Raw genomic sequence first — 19,408 nt, 5'->3', positions numbered from 1 at the left:
TTTATCCTCAGGAAAAAGTACTTTACTTGTCCTAATTCACCCAAGACTTAGGCTTTGTGAGACTGTTCACAAGTAAACAAAAAATGAGCATGAACTGAATAGTGAATTGGACGAATTTTTAATTAATAACTGGTAAACTTAAGAGAACAAACTCTTTTCTGTTAAAAAAAACCCCATAAATCTTGACATTTAAATTAAAACATATCTGAAATTCCCTGGCACTCCAGTGGTTAGGACTCCACACTTCCATTGCCAGGGGCCCAGGTTCAATCCCGGGGAACTAGGATCCTGCCAGCCACGGGAGATGCAGCCAATAAATAAATAAATAAATAAATAAATAAATAAATAAAATACAAACATATCTAAAGAAATACCTCTAAAGTCTCCATCCATATGAAGCCAATTAAAAATTATACTTATCGGGCTTCCCTGGTGGCGCAGTGGTTGAGAGTCCGCCTGCCGATGCAGGGCACGCGGGTTCGTGCCCCGGTCCGGGAAGATCCCACATGCCGCGGAGCGGCTGGGCGCGTGAGCCGTGGCCGCTGAGCCTGCGCGTCCGGAGCCTGTGCTCCGCAACGGGAGAGGCCGCAGCAGTGAGAGGCCCGCGTACCGAAAAAAGAAAAAAAAAAAAATTATACTTATCAAAGACTTGTGTGGTGTTTTAAAAATGTGAAGCTTACATTTACCTCCTGTACTTTAAAAAGCTGCATTGATTTCCTGAGTTTTTAAACTTAACCTCCCCCAAATGTCCCATCATAACCCAAATCAAAAAGTATGCATTTTAAGAAATGAAAAAAGCTGGGAATGAAAATTTTAATTTCAATAGTCACTTGTCTTTATGATGTCCCTCTAGTATTTAAAAATTTTTATTTCAGAGCTTTCAAACTTCATTTTGGGCAGGAATTTGATGATATATCATATTACAGTAGAATCTTCTAAGTCAGTGAATAAAACATATAAACAAAGTTGCTGGACCTAGAAACATATTGATAAAGATCAGCTCCTCAAATTCATTTGACAGAAGCAAACACACTTGAGAGGATATAATTTATGACTTCCTCTGAAGCAAGACAGACTCTAGACTTATTTGCAAAAGGAACGAAGTGAACTGAATAATCTGTTTAAACATAACACAGTGAAGTACCTGTTTCTTGACAGACAGGCCAGATCTCAGGTTCCCAACCCTGTCCTGTGGCCCTTCAAGATGGTCAAAGTCATCCATAGGGATGTTTTGTGGCTGAATTTCCAATTGAGTGTTTTGGGTTCAATGTCTTTTGATCTCCTAGGTATGAGCCCTCCCTGGCTTCTTCCTGAAACTTCTGGGATCACCCTGAGGCAGGTGCAGAGGATCCTAGCACTGGAATGACACCACTCATCTAAGCCACATGGTCCTGTCACTTTTAACTCCTAAATAGCCCTTGGATTCTCTCCCTCTCTGTCCTATTCCCAGCCTCGCTGCTATAGTTGGATCCTCATCGTTTCTTCCTGATCGATTGCCATAGCCTCCTTTTTATTCTGTTGCCTTTACAATCACTGCTGAAATCCACCTTACCCACTGCTGCTTTTGTCATCTTTCTGAAATGCAAACGTGAACATATCACTCCTCTGTAGAAAATTCTTCACTGGTTCCCCAGTTACTGCCTGATAAGGCTTAGGCTTCATAACTGGGCATATAAGACTTCCATGATCTATTTATGCTTCTTACTTCCCCTGTCTTTTTAGCTTTAAGCTGTGAGAGGACCATGAACATGTCTGTCCTGCTACCCTGGCATTATTCTCAGTGCCAGGTCCAGAGCCTGACACCTAATGGATAATTACTAATAGGTACATCACTACCCCATGTCTCATGCTTTTGATTTACGGGCTTTTTTTTTGCTAGCCAATTGAGTTTTGTTGTTGTTGTTGTTTGTTTTTTGGTAATAACACAAGTGTGCCCTTCTTTCACAACTCATTTATTCACACATTCACTCATTTACCTTGGGATCACTACGATCTAACACTGTGACTGCTACGAGTAAGTACTCTGAACGAATAAGTGAAGATGGAGATGACACATACCTGAGGAGTTGACTGCTCTGGATTGCAACTGGACTTGCAACCCAGTGCAGTTTTTCCCCAGGCAGTTCATGTATAGACAAATACAAGGACCAGGAGGCAAACGTAGCCTTCCACTTGCTCTTCACAAGTCTGGGAACAAGAGTCAATGAATCAAGACTTTGTAGAATGAATCGGAGCAAACAAAATAAAGAGCAAACAAACCAACTTCCAATAAATAACTACAAATGTAATCAGGACTCTCCCAAGCCCCCAATTAAACGGCACAGAGCGCTAACTCCATTGACACCCAGGTGTCCCCGGAAGCCCCGCCCCCTCGGAGGCGGGGCGTGCGCGTAGCGGGCGGGGCCTTCCGGCTCGATCACGCCCCGTGGGCGGGGCGTAAGCGGGCGGGCTGAGCTGGAGCATCCCCGCAGTTTCCTAGGAGATGAAACACACAGCACGCCAGAGCTTGACAAGGGAGTGAACAAGGTAAGCGGCCGGCGCTGGCAGGTAATCCCGAGCGGGCAGCTAGGCCGCCACCCTCCGTCCGACCCAGCCCGAGCCTGTCCTGCGAGGCGGCCCGGCATGTCCCCTCGGCTCCCTGTCCTACCAGCGCCAACCTCCGCCGAGAGAAGGGGCCTGGACACTGGTAGTGGGAGGGACTGGAGGGAGGAGAATTCGGGGAGGGGCGGGACGGGCAGGAGGCGGTCAACCTGCTCCTATAGCTGTCGGTTCGCTCCGAGACCCCCTCGACCATTTTCCTGCGCTCCTAGACGGCGCGGTCAGTCCTGGGTTGGAGGATGACGGCGGGAATCCACCAGTCTGAGGGACCCGCACCCCCGAACCTCTACCCCAGGGTCTCCCAATGCACCCCCCTGCTCTCCCCCGCTCCCTTTAGTGCTTAGGCTGGAGGGGACGCTACTTTTAGGAGTGAGGGGCGGGATCAGGTCTGGAGAAGGCAGTGGAATTGAGTTCAAAACTGTTACAAAATTGAAAAGGAGAAAGAAGAAAGAGAAACTGGGTCCAAATTCAGTCCTCATTCGTGCATTCCCAAATGACTCCCAGGTAAAAGCGGAATCCCGGCACAGGGTGGACCAGCGGGCGCCCCCAGTCCTCACGCCGAGCCAACCGCGGGGGGGGGGGTTCAGGGGATCACCTGCCCGCTGCGGCCGGACACGCAGGGCCTCGGGGACGAGCCCTGCCCGCAGACGGGAGTCTTTTAAAAGTCCCGGTTTGCGAGAAAAGATCAGAGCGTCTGGGAACGAAAACTGCTTCTTAACTACAAATAAGACTGAGACATGGTCAGTTTAAGGACAGGGCTGGAGTCGGGGGAGGGGGGGCAATAAAACTGGTTTTTTAGTGGTTTGTAATCTCAATTCTAAAAGGAAAGAAATGTATGTGATTGTGTTTAGATAATCTTTTAAAATGATCAGGCATTTGTTCTAATTGTAACGGAATTCTCATAAAGAGAGTCAAAGTTATCGGAGTGATTTTAATCAGAAAAACGACCCGTTCAGTCGAAATAGTGGCGGAGGCAAACGTTACTTTCCAGCCTTTTGGCTTTCCTTTATCGGCCCCGCGCCCTGTTCACCGCCGAGTGACCGGGAAGGGACAAACCCTCCCCTCCCTCCCAGGGCGGCCACCTTCTGCCTACGCAAAGCTGGCTGTACCATCTCTTCGTTGGGGTGGGTTACTTTGGTTTGGTTTTGCTTCGTTTTAAACGTTTGTGAATATTAGCACAGAGCACCATGCTTTTATTTATTTTTTAACACAGAATCCTGTTTTCCCATTGTAAAATCTCCCCTTTTAATTTCTGTAAACGTATGATTTGGTTAGTTTGAAATCTGTTTTCTCTTTTGCTTTTGAAACGACTTAATGGTTTTTATGGCGTTACTTTTTTTTTTTTTTTAAACAAACGTTAATGCCAGCCTTAGAGTAATAACGTTACAGCAGATTCTACAAAGACAAGTTGAAGACATGGAAACATTATCTGCTCAGTGATTGGGCAGACACGAATTTTACCCTCCATTTGCCCTCTCTGTTAATCTTCTTTAATCCTATCTAAATCCCTTATTAGCTGGCAGAAGCTGTTGAGAATAAAGCTCAAGTTTACAGTAATTGCGCACTTCGATAAAAGTAAGACAACTAGAACGGGAGAGAAATGATAAGGGCATTTATCTAATGCAGGCCTATAATTGAGCCTCTAAATAAATGTCTTTTTCCTTAAACCAGAATATAAGGTTTGTATAACTCATAAGGAAGTCAGTAAGTACTGGAGCTGGACTGCAGAAAATTCCAAGTTCCTAACAGTTCTATTAAATTAATTGAGGATCATAGTTACATTACATTTACTTGTTTTGCTTTGTTGCATATATATGGAAATATGTGCATAAGAAATCATGTCAATACATCCCTGTTTTGCAGAGTTATCTTTCCAAAGGTCCACAGAGAAGAATATATGTAACTTGCAGAGAAATATTATTGGGTGTGAACTGGGGACCCATAGGCAGTCTGTCTTTTAAGTTACATATACTGTTTTTGACTAGTAATCTGTTTAGGACCTTCCTATTCTACACTGATAAAAATAGTTGTTTATATGCTATCAGTGAGTAGGTACATGGGAGTAATGATTTAAAAAAAAAAATCCTTTACCTTTATATATCTATGCCATTAGGCCATTATCCTTATATTTTTAGGGGGATAAGGGGACAGTTGAAATGGTCAGCTTCTCACCCTGGAGAGCTGTTTATTTTGTATTTAACATGACTCAAAAGAGGCCTTTTTAAAGTTTTGTTTGGGAGCATAGTATGTAAACTTGTGTTACTTAAAGGTTAGTAAACTGGCCCAGTTCTCTGAGAGCCACAAATCAGAGCTTTTTAAAATCTATGTCATATCCATAATCTTTACCCCTCAAACGAAAGAAACTGGGAAATGGCTGTGTCCCTTACTTATTTTTCCCTGAATATAAGTATCCTATGCTGTAGCACTTGAAACAAACTTTGCGTTTCCAGTGTTTATTTGGAAGATGATTGGTTAGGCTTGGAGTGCAGTTTCTACAATAGCCACTCCAAAACCGGTTGGGCTTCCAGGGCAATGCAGAAAGGAGCCAATGACTGAATGGTCTGTTGTGCTAACAGTACTGATGATGGTGGGCTGATGGTCTTAATAGTGGACGGGAAAGAGGCAGTTAATCCCACTTTTGCAGGTTGTTGAGCCGCTGCAAGGGGAAGTTTCAATGTTTCTGGCATCTCTTACTCTGAACTTCTCTCCCCATCTGTGCCGCTCCCTCTTTCACTCCCTTCTCAAGCCATTTGTCCTTTTCCAGAAGTGCCTACATAACTGCCTACCTCTCAGACCCTCAATACCTGTCCTCAGTGAGGTATGAACAAGAAAACAATTTGTTACATGTGCAGCAGATTTGCAAAGAAAAGAAGATGCTATTTATCCCATTAAAATTCTTAATTAAATACTTTTGGGGGGTTGGGTAAAAATAATAATTTTCTTAAGGAACTCCAGGAAGACTCCCTTCTCCCCCACTCACACTCTTTCCCTTCACTGTTTCTGGCCTATAATTTTTCACTAAGTCCTTCCAGGTATCAGGACGAGACAGATGTAGCCCCAGGGTGTAGCCAGGGTGGGGCTCACCCTGTGCACTTTCCCGGTTGTTTATAGCATCTTGGCGTTTTAGGGTGAGGAGTTAGGAATCTTTAGGGGGTGGAGGGGGTGGGCAGCTTTCATTGCGGGGTAGTTTCTATATGGTTTGGCAGCAGAGAGGGGTGGTTCCTTTAGGTGCACCAGTGATTGTAAAAGCTGACAGGAGTGGGTTGTTTAGCAGCTGGGGACTGCACTAAAAACCCAAACAGCTTCAGGCTAATGCAAGTATTCCACTGACTCCATCACTGATTCTGACTGCTCATAGGTCATTTGATCCCTCTGTGTTTTTACTGTATAATTTTACTGATATGATAAACACCATGGCCTTTTGGACAAATTTATTCTCTGTATTGTTACTTAACCAGAAAGAATCAGTAAACCTCTAGAAAGCACATTTCCTTGAAAGAGATAAGTGTATGTCACCTTAAACAGAAAAGCTAGAAAAGAATGTCAAGCAATTTAGGGATTCCCTGGCGGTTCAGTGGTCAGGACTCGACGCTTTCACTGCGGTGAATGGGGTTCAATCCCTGACTGATGAACTAAGGTCCCACAAGCTGCCCGGTGCAGCAAAAAAAAAAAAAAAGAAAAGAAAGAAAAACAATTTAACATGCTGATAATAAAATGCAAAATACTGATTTAATAAGAGTCTAAGTGATCAGAAGAAATACACTTCAGAGTCCATGTTTTGTTTAATCATAGTACAGGGTACAAAACAACCCCCCAAAGAGCTTTCAAACTTCTATTTCCTTATCCAGATAAAGGAAAAATGAAGAAAAGCAAATACACTTTTTGGTCAGGAAATATGTGAGGAGGCGGGGATGTTACCTTTCTCTATATTAATGCCTTAATATTTAGAATCTGTGTCTGTGTATAATGTAATGACCACTTACAAAAGAACTTCATTTTCAGGCAAATGGGGAACCATTTGCTGGCATGTGTTAAGACCATTTCCTCAGATTTAAGCTGAGAAAAATGAAGGAACCACTAAACAGAACTGGAATTTACTATTGTGATCTCTTTTTCAAGATCCTGGCCACAGAGTTAGCATGGCCTAAACTACCTCTCATGTGCCTTTGAAGTGATTATTCTCTATATGAAGTAAAATAAATGACAAATTAACACACACTCCCTGTTATTTAAAAGCCCCACGGTTTCTTCCAAAGTTTCCTGTGGACAAATGTGTTCCTATATAAAGGAAACAACACAGCTGTAGCGCACTTCTCTGCCATGTTTCCTCAGAAAGCCTATTTTTGGAAGCCTTAGGTACTTTGACAACTAAAACATATTCTTGTCGCTCCTAAATTTCTGCATCTAATAGAGAAGCAATTTTTATGATTTTATGTCGTGGAGATCATGCTACAGTGAAAAAAAAAAAAATCTTTGGGCTTCCCTGGTGGTGCAGTGGTTGAGTCCGCCTGCCGATGCAGGGGACAAGGGTTCGTGCCCCGGTCCGGGAGGATCCCACATGGCGCAGAGCGGCTGGGCCCGTGAGCCATGGCCGCTGAGCCTGCGTGTCCAGAGCCTGTGCTCCGCAACGGGAGAGGCCACAACAGTGAGAGGCCTGCGTACCGCAAAAAAAAAAAAAAAAAAAAAAAAAAAAAATCTTTGAGTTAAGCACCAGATTATAAAAGGCATTTTATTTTTTGGCCACACCGCACGGCTTGTGGGATCTTAGTCCCCAACCGGGGATCAAACTCGGGCCCTCGGCAGTGAAAGCATGTAGTCCTAACCACTGGACCACCAGGGAATTCCCTGTAAAAGGTATTTTATTTTTTTTCAAATTTATTATTTATTTATTTTTGGCTGAATTGGGTTTTCGTTGCTGTGCACGGGCTTTCTCAAGTTGCAGCGAGCAGGAGCTGCTCTTTGTTGCAGTGCACAGGCTTCTCATTGCGGTGGCTTCTCTTGTTGCAGAGCACAGGCTCTAGGCGCACGGGCTTCAGTAGTTGTGGCTCACAGGCTCAGTAGTTGTGGCACACAGGCTCAGTAGTTGTGGCTTGCGGGCTCTAGAGCGCAAGCTCAGTAGTTGTGGCACACGGGCTTAGTTGCTCCACAGCATGTGGGATCTTCCTGGACCAGGGCTCAAACCTGTGTCCCCTGCATTGGCAGGCGGATTCTTAACCACTGAGCCACCAGGTAAGTCCCTGTAAAAGGCATTTTAAAACAAACTATTTGATAGTGCCAAACATGTTGTTGCGCTTTGTAACTAAGCATACAGCCTTGTAACAGAATGATAGAGATTTTTTAAAGCAACATAAAAATGATAAACAGGTATGAAATGCGAAATTGTTCCTTGAATGCAGAACTAAGACAGAACAATGGGAGGAAGTTACTGAACGCTGTTTTAATGAGGTAGACACTAAAGCTTTATGTGCTTTGTGTGTTTTCTTTAATAATAGTTACAAAATCAGAACCTAGAGAAACTTGTACCTTTCAAATATATACAGATCCACAATCCCTTTTCTGTAGTTTTGAAACCCTCAAAGCTCTGAAAGATGAATTTTTAAAAATTAATCTGGGGCTTCCCTGGTGGCACGGTGGTTAAGAATCCGCCTGCCAATGCAGGGGACATGGATTCACTCCCTGGCCCGGGAAGATCCCACATGCCGCGCAACTAAGCCTGTGCGCCACAACTACTGAGCCTGCACTCTAGAGCCTGTGAGCCACAACTACTGAGCCCACGTGCCACAACTACTGAAGCCTGCGCACCTAGAGCCCATGCTCCGCAACAAGAGAAGCCACGACAATGAGAAGCCTGCGCACCGCAACGAAGAGTAGCCCACACTCACCACAACCAGAGGAAGCCCAGCACGGCAACGAAGACCCAATGCAGCCAAAAATAAAAACAAACAAACAAAAAAATAAATTTGTAAAAAATAAAAAGTTAATCTGTGCAAATTCATCTGCAACAAAACATGACCCGAATGACGCGAGGTCATTTATGGTCTTCATTTATTTTACTTAGTGTACTTTTCAAACATTTTTCTACGGGCACATTAAGATGCGGCTTGGGAGGTGTTACGTACCATATTACTTTTCTAAAATATGCAAATTCCTGGATTCCAAACACGTCTGGCCCAGGAGTTTCAAATAAGGGATTATGGTCCAAATTAAATATGATGCAAACATTGATTCAAGGAATGGACACAGTAGAGCGTCTGACTTCCCAAAATCTGATTTGGACTAATATAGATTACATTATATAGTCAGTAAAAAAGCAATCATGCAAATCATTAAGCCAGTGTTTATTGAACGTTCATGCGATAAGTAACATGGCACCGTGTAAATGAAGCATTCACCAGTGAGTACCGTCAGTCTTTTATAGGTGAATATCGTTCGCATCGCACAATTGATTTAATGACACATGCTTAACACGTTGGTATTTATAATTTTCCTAGGTTACCAGTAAATTTTTGGAAGAGGTTCTTTAATGAAAATCCCTTTTATTCTTGTTTTGCTTTTTTTACAGGGTGTTCATAAGAATGGAAGTACTGTTTCCTTGCCAGATTCCTTATTGCTATATCTTATGAACCTACATAATCTTGGGGAAGAGCCTGTGCTTAATGATGACAAGCCTGTCACCAGTGTAGCAACAACAGTCTAAGGGCAAAAACGAACAAAAATAAAGAAGCATTTATATTCAACAAGGAAGTCATTTCAGTCAACAACTTGTGCTGCATTATTTTTCCAAGATGAACCGATACACAACCATGAGACAGCTGGGGGACGGCACTTATGGGAGTGTGCTGATGGGCAAGAGTATCGAATCAGGGGAGCTGGTGGCCATCAAAAGGTACCATGGGCAACATTGCCAAGTTTGCCAATCTTTCTTTTCCTTTGCTTGCTTGAGACTGTATACAAGTACAGAGAGAAGTCTGGTTTAGACCCCACGCTCATTAGGCTAATATCGAACGCCATTCTGGAGAAAACACTGCCAAAAAGGAGTTCAGCTGATCCCCACATATGTTAATTTTCTGATTTGTCCAGCTACATGGACAAATCAAAAAATATAAGGCCTCTGCTTTTCATGCATGATACATTTGAACTGAAACTGAAGGTAATTTTGGAACTTAAAGCTGAGTACAGAGTAGAGCTTATTGTTTCTTTGAAACAATAGGTCTCAAAATCAGATGGTATTCATAGTATCAAACTGAGTTCTGAGTGGCATATGGAATTTTCCGGACCTTACCAATTAAATAGAGTTAATTATCTTATTTCTTTAATCCACTGTATCTGTTATCTATCATATGTAAAAAAAAATTACCCCAAAGCTTAATGATTTAAGACAAGAACAAACATTGATTAATTCAAAGTTTCTGTGAGTCAGGAATTTAGGAGTAGCTCAGCTGTGGTTCGGGCTACAGGTCTCTCGTGAGGTGGCAGTAAGAGGTGGGCCAAGGTCACAGTCATCTGCAGGCTGAACCAGGGCTGGAGCACCCATGCCCAAGGTGGTTCACTGTATCAGTCTGCTGGGGGTACTACAACGAAGTACCACAGACTGGGTGATTTAAACAATGTATTTATTTCCTCACAGTTCTGGAGGCTAGAAGTCAGAGATCAAGGTGTCAGCTAACATGGTTGGTTCACGTAAGACCTCTCTCCCTGGCTTGTAGATGGCTCTCTTCTCCCCATGTCTTCACACGATCGTCTCTCTGTGCATGTCGTGTCCTCATCTCTTCTTATAAGGACATCAGTCATATCGGATTAGGACCTACCCTAAAGACCTCACTTAACCTGAATCACCTCTTTAAGGTCTACCTCCAAATACACTCTGAGGTACTGGGAGGTCAGGACTTCAACGTAGGAATTTAGAGCAACATTTGGCTCATACTTGGCTTCTGTCACAAAGTTTAAGCCACAGACTGGGTGGCTTAAACAGCACAGATTTATTGAGACAGTTTTGGAGGCTAGAAGTCTAAAATCAAGGTGTCAGCAGCGTTGGTTTCTGCTGGGGGCCCAGAGGACAGGATCTATTGTAGGCCTTTCTCCTTGACTTATTCATGGTGTTGTCTCTCTGTACCCCTCCCACATCAGCTTCCCTCGATGCCTATCTCTGTGTCCAAATTTCCTTTTTTTATAAGGACAAAAAGAGGCCTCAATTTCTCTCTATATGGGGCTCCACAGACAGTCACTTGAGTGTCCTCATGACATGGCAATTGGCTTCCCCAGAACGAGTCTTGGAAACTGATTACAACATCAACTAAATGATGATCTAAAATTTAAATGCTTTAACAAATGTTTATCAAATGTTAAAAACTTTACACTATCATGATCTAAAACTTTACATATATAAGAAAATACTTTTATAAAATATTGTTAAATAGCCATTATTATCAAATAAGTAAATGTACAATATACAATAACTGAAATGAAAAATAGGAAAAAGAAGAAACTTCCCTGACTTGAAAGGTGAAATATTACAGGTACTTCTTATAAAGTTGGTTTTAAGACCAGAGTGCCTGCTATATCCCCTACTGATCAAGATTGAACTGGAGACCCTAACTAAGGCAACAAGAGAAAAAAATAATAAATGAGGTGTAAGTATCAGACAAAATGAGATGAAATCATCCTTATTTGTGGGTTAAGCAATTATGTAAATTCACACAGATGAATACTTCATTACACATAAATAAGGTTATACGTAAAAATATCTTTAAAAGGACTGTAAAGATTTACATAAACTTCGTGAAATCTGTGGCTTCCGAGGAGAGGGGGTAAGAAAATGAGAATGAGGGTTGGGTCTCGCGGTATCATTTAAGGTTATTACCGTTGGTTTGTTTTCTATAACAAAATGTTCATTATTGCTTCTGTGTGGCAAGATCATGTGTTTGTTTCAGTCTTCAGTTTCATAAAATGGGGAATTGGGCCTCACCTGCATAGAGCTGGGTAAGACCTTGAGAGAAGTGAGAGGTCAAATCCTTTAAGAAGTCAAATAGATTGAATGCTGAGAAGAAGTCATACGTGTATAATTTAGGAATGCTTTCGGTGTATGAAATTAAAAAAACGAACCAAAAGTAAATTAAATAGGGATTTATTTGTTTCACATTGTAAAATGTTTTGAGGTAGGCGGCCCAGGGCTCATACCTTGTCTCAATGCTGTTATCACAGACCTAGGTTCTTTTGTCTTCAAAAAATAGCTGCAGTAGGAGAGGGTGTGGAGAACAGGGATCCCGCCTACATTGTTGGTGGGAATGTAAATTGGTGCAGCCACTATGGAGAACAGTATGGAGGTTCCTCAAAAAACTAAAAATAGACCTACCATATGATCCAGCAATCCCACTCCTGGGCATATACCCAGAAAAACCTATAATTCAAAAAGATACATGCACCCCTGCATTCATAGCAGCACTATTTACAATAGCCAAGACATGGAAGCAACCTAAATGCCCATCGACAGATGAATGGATAAAGAAGATGTGGCACATATATACAATGGAATATTACTCAGCCATAAAAAGGAATGAAATAATGCCATTTGCAGCAACATGGATGGACCTAGAGATTATCATACTAAGTGAAATGAGTCAGAAAGAGAAAGACAAATATCGTATGATATCGCTTATATGTGGAACCTAAAATATGACACCAATGAACTTATCTGTGAAACAGAAACAGACTCACAGACATAGAGAACAGACTTGTGGTTGCCAAGGGGGAGGGGGTCGGGAGAGGGATGAACTTGGAGTTTGAGATTAGCAGATACATGAAAACTCATATATAGAATGGATAAACAAGGTCCTACTATACAGCACAAGGAACTATATTCAATATCCTGTAATAAACCATAATGGAAAAGAATATGGAAAAGAATATATATAGACATATAACTGAGTCACTTGGCTGTGCTGCAGAAATTAACACAACATTGTAAATCAACCATACTTGAATAAAAAAATTTAAAAACATAGCTGTAGCAGTCTAGGCCTTGAGTGAGTTCCGAGTAAGAAGAAATAAGGAAGAGCTGAAACAGTTACTGTTACTGTCAGTCAGTTGCTGTACTTTCTTCTCATTAGGAAAGCGAAAGCTTCCCCCCACCCCTCTCCAGAAGACTTCTGGTTTCTCCTCAGTGGCCAGGAGTGTGTCACGTGGCACACGTAGCAATAAGGGAAGCTGGGAAACTGAGTACTTCGGTGGCCATTTTGTATCCCTGGGTTAAAGCTGATCTATGTTAATAAAGAAGAGAAGAAAAGTGGCTCTTGGATAGACAAGTCAGAGTGTCTGCCACATTCAGTATCTACTATGTGCCAGACAGTGTTCCTACCCTAATTAAAGACAGAGTAAAAATGAATGAGAAGAGGATGAGTCATTTGGAAGGCTTGCAAAAAGTTTAAAAATTCATTCAACATGTAATTGTTAAGCTACGATTACACTTGGTGCTCGGGACAAATGGGGATGGGACAGATGAGTTATAAATAGACCAACAAATTAGAAAAGTGACAACACAAAATATGATCAGTCCTATGATGGGGGGATACCGGGGCCTATGGGAGCACAGAGGAGCAGTGCTGCAGAGGTATCTTGGAAGGCTTCCCCCATAAAATGAGATCTCGAGAATGACAAAAATTCTCAAGAGGAGGGGAAGAATATTCCAAGCTGTAAGAATAATATGTATGAAGGCCTAGAAGCAAGAGAGTTTTTCCCTTGGGAAATTTAATTTAGGTCACTGGTAAGAAAGCTTGTGGTATCTGTTGCCACCTCCAAAAAAAATCTGTAACAGAATTCATTCTAGGGGGTGTCGGTAAGATCCCCGCACCTCATTAAATTAACAAATATTCCTAAGCTCTCTGCCCTTTAAGGACCTGAGAGGCTATTCCATTCCTGAGGGTCTCCTGTTTGTGGGACAGCTCCTCAGGACCCCAGCTGTGGGTCTCGAAATCCATCCATCCATTTAGTAAACACTGATTGAGCACTTCCTATGTGCCAGAAACTGAGCAGAAATGTGGAGGTGTCCTCAAGGAGCTTGCGTGTGAGGAGGGGGAGAAGGACTAAACATAAAAGTAAACTATATGGTATGCAAGAAGGTGGGTAAAGTGCTACGGGAGAAAAAGCAGAGCAGGAACGGTGACCTCACAGCCATGAAAATCAGCTCCGGGCATTAAAGGAACAAGGATCGACGTGAGGTGGTCTCTCATTTCCGCTAACCAGCCCAGCTCTTTCTAGCTGTTTCTGTCTGGCTGAATCTTTTCTTCAGCCTTCACATGCTGGCACCTTCTGTCTTTCAGGTCTCATCTGAAATACTGCCTCATCAAAAAGGCCTGGGGCCTGGCCAATTCATCTCATGATCCTGAAAGCTCATTTGTATGTCTGTTTTGTGTTAACTAAAGTCTATCTCCTGTGAGATGGGAAGCATCAGGGTAACCATCTCTGATTTCATCACCCTGGCATGTCGGTGTTGGATGAATCAATAAATGAAAGAGAAGATGGCAGGGAATCTAAAAGGAATTCTAACAAATTGGTTTAATTTTTTATAATTAATTCCTTTAGAAAGCGGGATAATTGTTTTGCAAGGAAACTTCTGTATTTGCTGCATATAGATACGTGCGTTACCTTAGGGTAGTATTGATAACTAGTAACTGCTGAAAAGAAAGCAGCATATTAGTATATGTGGATGCAGCTAGTACAGATTTTTAAGAAGAATAAAAGTTTCAATTTGTACTAAATTTTGAAAAGGAACTTGGATATATTAACTAGCCTCTAAAACACTGGATTAAAAATTCTATAATTACTTTTTAAGAATCAGAGATTATATGTATAGTTTTGCATGGATTTGATCAATTTACTAAAATACTTTTATACTATATTTGAATTGACTTCTATTTTATTTCAAATTAAGCACTGTGCTAGATTTACTTTTATCATTTTAGCAAGACATTTATAAGTCTATAGTACTGAAACGTATCTTTTGGTAAGTTGGTAAGCCCTCAATTTCTTCAAGCTCCTTCATAAATTTCTAGCGCCTGAATGAGTATAACTGAAATTCTGATTCACTAAGGATATTTTAGAGATAATAGTAGTGATGCCCTTCATACCTTATTGTAGCTGACCACAGAAAGCAGTAAAAATAAGGAGATCTACAATAGCATGTACTGAGTGCTGAACTAAGCAGTTTACAATAGGATTTTCTTATGCAGTAGTTCCTACTTTATAGCTAAGCAGTTTGCAGCACAGAGAAGTCATTAGGCAATTTGCCCAAGAAGTGACACAGTCATGAACCTGCACCAAATGGCCTTGAGATACACAGAAGGGAGATGATCTCCTTTTAAGGAGGAAGGAAAAGAGATATCACAGCTTTTTGCCCAAAGTGAACTAATTATAGAGTAAGAAAGCCAATGGTGTAAATTGTGTCTTCAACTCCCTGGTCCCCACACACTAAACTTTTCTTTTTTTATTGCAGAATGAAGAGAAAGTTCTATTCTTGGGATGAATGTATGAACTTGAGAGAAGTTAAGGTAAAATCCCAGAGATGAAAAGAACCCCAGAAGGCCTTAGCTCTACCTCACATGTGTCTCATTTCTGAGGATGGTAGCTAAGAAGATGGTTCTGTTCTCTGAGGGAAGCAGACCAAAGATAATTATATTTCTTATGTTTTTATGTTCCTAATTTCTCATTTCTCATCAGAATGTCAGTGGAGAACAGAAAGTAACTACCCTCATATTTAAAAGTATACTCTCACTTTTAAAAGAGCATTTTAATCCATATTATCAAAGGAAAGATAATTTTTTTAATTACCACATACCATTTCTTTATATTTTATGTTGTATAACTTGGATAAATTTTTGGAGACTTTTGCATGGCTTTCCACATAGTTAAGTCAGAAAAAGTTAAACCTATTTAATGACCAAGAAAAAAAAAAGTGACAAATGTTTTGCAGCTATTGTTGACCTGGTTTATTTTTGCACTTATATTCATTACTTAGACAATTACTGATTACTTTATATTTTTTTAATTTTTTAAAAAATTATTTATTTATTTATTTTTGGCTGTATTGGGTCTTCGTTGCTGTGCTTGGGCTTTCTCTAGTTGCGGTGAGTGGGGGCTACGTTTCGTTGCGGTGCGAGGGCTTCTCTCATTGCGGTGGCTTCTCTTGTTGCAGAGCACGGGCTCTAGGCACGTGGGCTTCAGTAGTTGTGGCTCACAGGCTTAGCTGCTCTGCAGCATGTGGGATCTTCCCGGACCAGGGCTTGAACCCATGTCCCCTGCATTGGCAGGTAGGTTCTTAACCACTGCGCCACCAGGGAAGCCCACTGCTTACTTAAATAGATGTTCTAGATGTTTTTAGACATGGAAATTTTTATAGATATTAAAAATTCATTAATGAATTTAGAAGAAATGGAAAACTACTTAAGGTACTTATCATCCTAGCATTGATGAGATTGTGCCAACTTCTATAACTTTGCTTTAAGAATTTTTTTTTTTTTTTTTTTGCTTTTAGAATTTTAATGCTCATTTGCTCTATTGCAGTCTCTGAAGAAACTTAATCATGCCAATGTGATTAAACTGAAAGAAGTTATCAGAGAAAATGACCATCTTTATTTTATATTTGAATATATGAAAGAAAACCTCTATCAATTAATGAAAGACAGGTATGTCTTTATGAAAACTTTTTCCTTATTGTCTCCTCCATGAGTCCCTTGGATCCCTTCATTATGTCACACTTGGTAATGTACAGATCTATCAGTCCATGAGGTAGCTTTAAATTAGTTATCTTTATCAAAGGATAATATCTAACGTTGAAGAACCATCATTTTTCCATGGTAATAACTTAAAAGTCAAGGTAAATATTTCATATAAACACACTATCTATCTATACTTTTTGAAACAAAAATCTATCTATAGTTTAATACTCAATAATAAAGCTGGCCTTGGGCAAAATCGAGAAAATTTTCTTTCTTACTCTCCCAAGCATCTTGCAAAAGGTTAATGAAGGAATGGAGGAAAGAATGAAGTTGCTTTTAAGAAAGGATCTAATACACTTGTTTATTAGAATGCTTAAGTGAATCATAAAAATGTGTTACCAGTCCCAAGGAAATTCTCATTTTAATTTTTAAACAAACAAACAGAATCTCTAAAGAAGGAGAGTTTCAGTCGCCTGCCATGAGCTTGGAGAGGATAACATTTTGGTGGTAGCTGCTGGTCACATCTGGGAGCTTAATGTCCATTTTGTCTGTTTTTAAAGCCAGAGTTGTTCAGCAAAAGGGCCTAAAATATGAAATGAATTTCCCAGTAGAATGATGTTGATTTCTCTCTATATATTTCTTACACACACACACACTCTCTCTCTCTCTCAAGGTCTAAGGATGGTCAGTGAATTTTTCTTTAATCATATCATTCCTTCTTTCAAAAAATACTGTATTGAATGCCTGTTATGTTTCAGGCTGATATCATTATGACATTAATAGCAGTTAAAATAAAAGTAAAGGATATTCTACCTCTCAAATCAGTGTTTATTTTTCTAGAGTTCTTTCTAGCTCCTGTATACAGACATGCATATTTTCTATGTAGTTGTAATTTTAGTGGTGATGCATTTTTCTGTTTGATTTATTCACTTATAGGCACTTTTTAAAATTAATTAATGTATTTATTTATTTATTTTTTGGCTTTGTTGGGTCTTCGTTTCTGTGCCAGGGCTTTCTCTAGCTGTGGCAAGTGGGGGCCACTCTTCATTGCGATGCGTGGGCCTCTCACTATCGCGGCCTCTCCCGTTGCGGAGCACAGGCTCCAGACGCGCAGGCTCAGCAGCTGTGGCTCACGGGCCTAGTTGCTCCATGGCATGTGGGATCTTCCCAGACCAGGGCTCGAACCCGCGTCCCCTGCATTAGCAGGCAGATTCTCAACCACTGCGCCACCAGGGAAGCCCTATATGCATTTTTTAATGCTGACACATAATCTTCATAGTTACCATAGCTAGTGTGTTCTGTTAAATGACTATACCAAGCTTCACTTACCTCTTTGAACTATTTAAAATAAATAACTATCAATGGGAGAATAGGTTGGTAATTACAGTGTATAATACTGATGTCATTATTTTGTAGCCATTAAAAGTGATAATTATGAAGATTATAAGAGTGCTTATAAGTGAATAAAAAACAGAAACCAAAGTTGTATTTATGTAACATTGACACCTAATATAAAAGTTATACACACAGATGGATTAGGGCTGGATTAGAATGCTGAAAAATCAAAATAGTTTCCTTATCAGGTGGTGGGATTATGGGTAATCTTCTGGGCTTCTAATAGTAATTTATGCTCTTCAAAATATATGAAATGATAAACATATCCATGGTATACTGAGATATAATTTTGAAGAAAAAATTAAGTACATGAAATATTATACTTTCATATGATTTTAAATATATATATAAGTGGAAGTGGTGAATGCAATTGCAAATGAACATTAAAAAGACTCAACTTTGGAATTTCATGATTCAATTCTGGATTTCTAAATTAAAAGGAAATTAAAGTGATATTGTTTAGAATACTATTCAATGTCAAAAGTATAAATTAAACCATTAACAACTGTACATGGTAAAGGGCTATTTGAGGTTAGTGGTATTTTTACACTTTGTTTTTGGTAGCTTAACTTCCTGAAATATTGTTTTTGAGGATTAATTTACAAGCCTTTTTTATTCAAGTAAACTTCTTTTCCATGTCAGCTGAAGACCAATATACAAAAGCTCTGCTCTGATACTATAACTGAACCTTTAGTGTACAGCATTCTTTTTACAAATTGAATTACATCACTGTTTATTTGTTCATTTCTTCACAGAAACAAGTTGTTCCCTGAGTCGGTCATCAGAAATATTATGTATCAAATATTGCAAGGGCTGGCATTTATCCATAAACATGGTAGGTTTCATTGCCCTGCCCCTTTAGATTACTGTCACAGTCATGCATAGGAATTGTATACAAACTGTTAAATAATATTATATTGGATAACTACAAGTTTGGAGTATGTGCCTACTAACTGACAGTTTTATTTTAAAAATTTAGAATTTCTATAATTCTATAGAAAATAGAATTTCTATAATCTGTAACTATCTTCCTCTACAGCAGAATTTTTTTACAGTTTGATCATCAGCCTTTAGTCTCAGTTAACCCCATCCTGCTACCTCATTCCACCTAATTTTACCATGGAAATGAAAAAAAAAAAAAACAGGTCCCTCTTTTGGAAAAGATTGGAATGCTCTGATCTATCATGATCAATAATTAACACTTAAACAGTTTAAAGCACCTGTGCTATGGTATTTTCTAGTCTTCCTTAGTATTTACATTTAGTTATTTCTATATTTGGAGAAATTATTTTTATGCATTTCTTATTTATGTAATCTTAATTTATAGTTTTTTGCGTATCTATCAAACCAAAATAAAGTTAATATTATTACGAAAAATTTTAGTGATTTAATGATCATTAATTTTTAATGATTCTAGTTTAGCATCACTAGATGTTTAGATATTAAATTAGGCTAGTTTATATCATACCATTGCTGCACTGTGAGCACAGGCATTCAGAAATCACCATTATTAGCCTCCTTTCATGTCTCATCCTATATTTTATATTTTCTTTTCTCCTTTCTCTTTTAACTGCTACAGGAAATAATTTATTTTCTAGAAATGCTATGCAGAATTCCATATGCACATTGTAAGAACATTCCTGAATCCCCAGGGGTTTTTTGTCTTATGTAAACTATTAAGGTCTTTAAAAGCCTAAAACCCATGA

General features: G+C 40.0%; 1 protein-coding gene across 1 annotated transcript in view; it reads left to right on the top strand.

Annotated features, from left to right (window-relative positions):
- The first annotated feature begins 2,435 nt into the window (after window positions 1–2,435).
- The window catches only part of MAK (male germ cell associated kinase), a 48,415-nt gene continuing 31,442 nt past the window's right edge, over window positions 2,436–19,408 (top strand). The window contains exons 1-5 of the mRNA XM_067751991.1: window positions 2,436–2,526; window positions 9,161–9,484; window positions 15,086–15,140; window positions 16,153–16,274; window positions 18,458–18,537. Coding sequence (XP_067608092.1) covers window positions 9,384–9,484; window positions 15,086–15,140; window positions 16,153–16,274; window positions 18,458–18,537 — 358 coding nt within the window. The 5' untranslated portion in view covers window positions 2,436–2,526; window positions 9,161–9,383. The remainder of the gene's footprint in view (window positions 2,527–9,160; window positions 9,485–15,085; window positions 15,141–16,152; window positions 16,275–18,457; window positions 18,538–19,408) is intronic.

This window comes from Pseudorca crassidens, chromosome 10 (genome assembly GCF_039906515.1).
Source record: "Pseudorca crassidens isolate mPseCra1 chromosome 10, mPseCra1.hap1, whole genome shotgun sequence".
In the NCBI taxonomy this organism is placed as follows: domain Eukaryota; kingdom Metazoa; phylum Chordata; class Mammalia; order Artiodactyla; family Delphinidae; genus Pseudorca; species Pseudorca crassidens.
The sequence above is the reverse complement of the archived record's forward strand: the minus strand, read 5'-3'. Positions and strand labels throughout refer to the sequence as shown.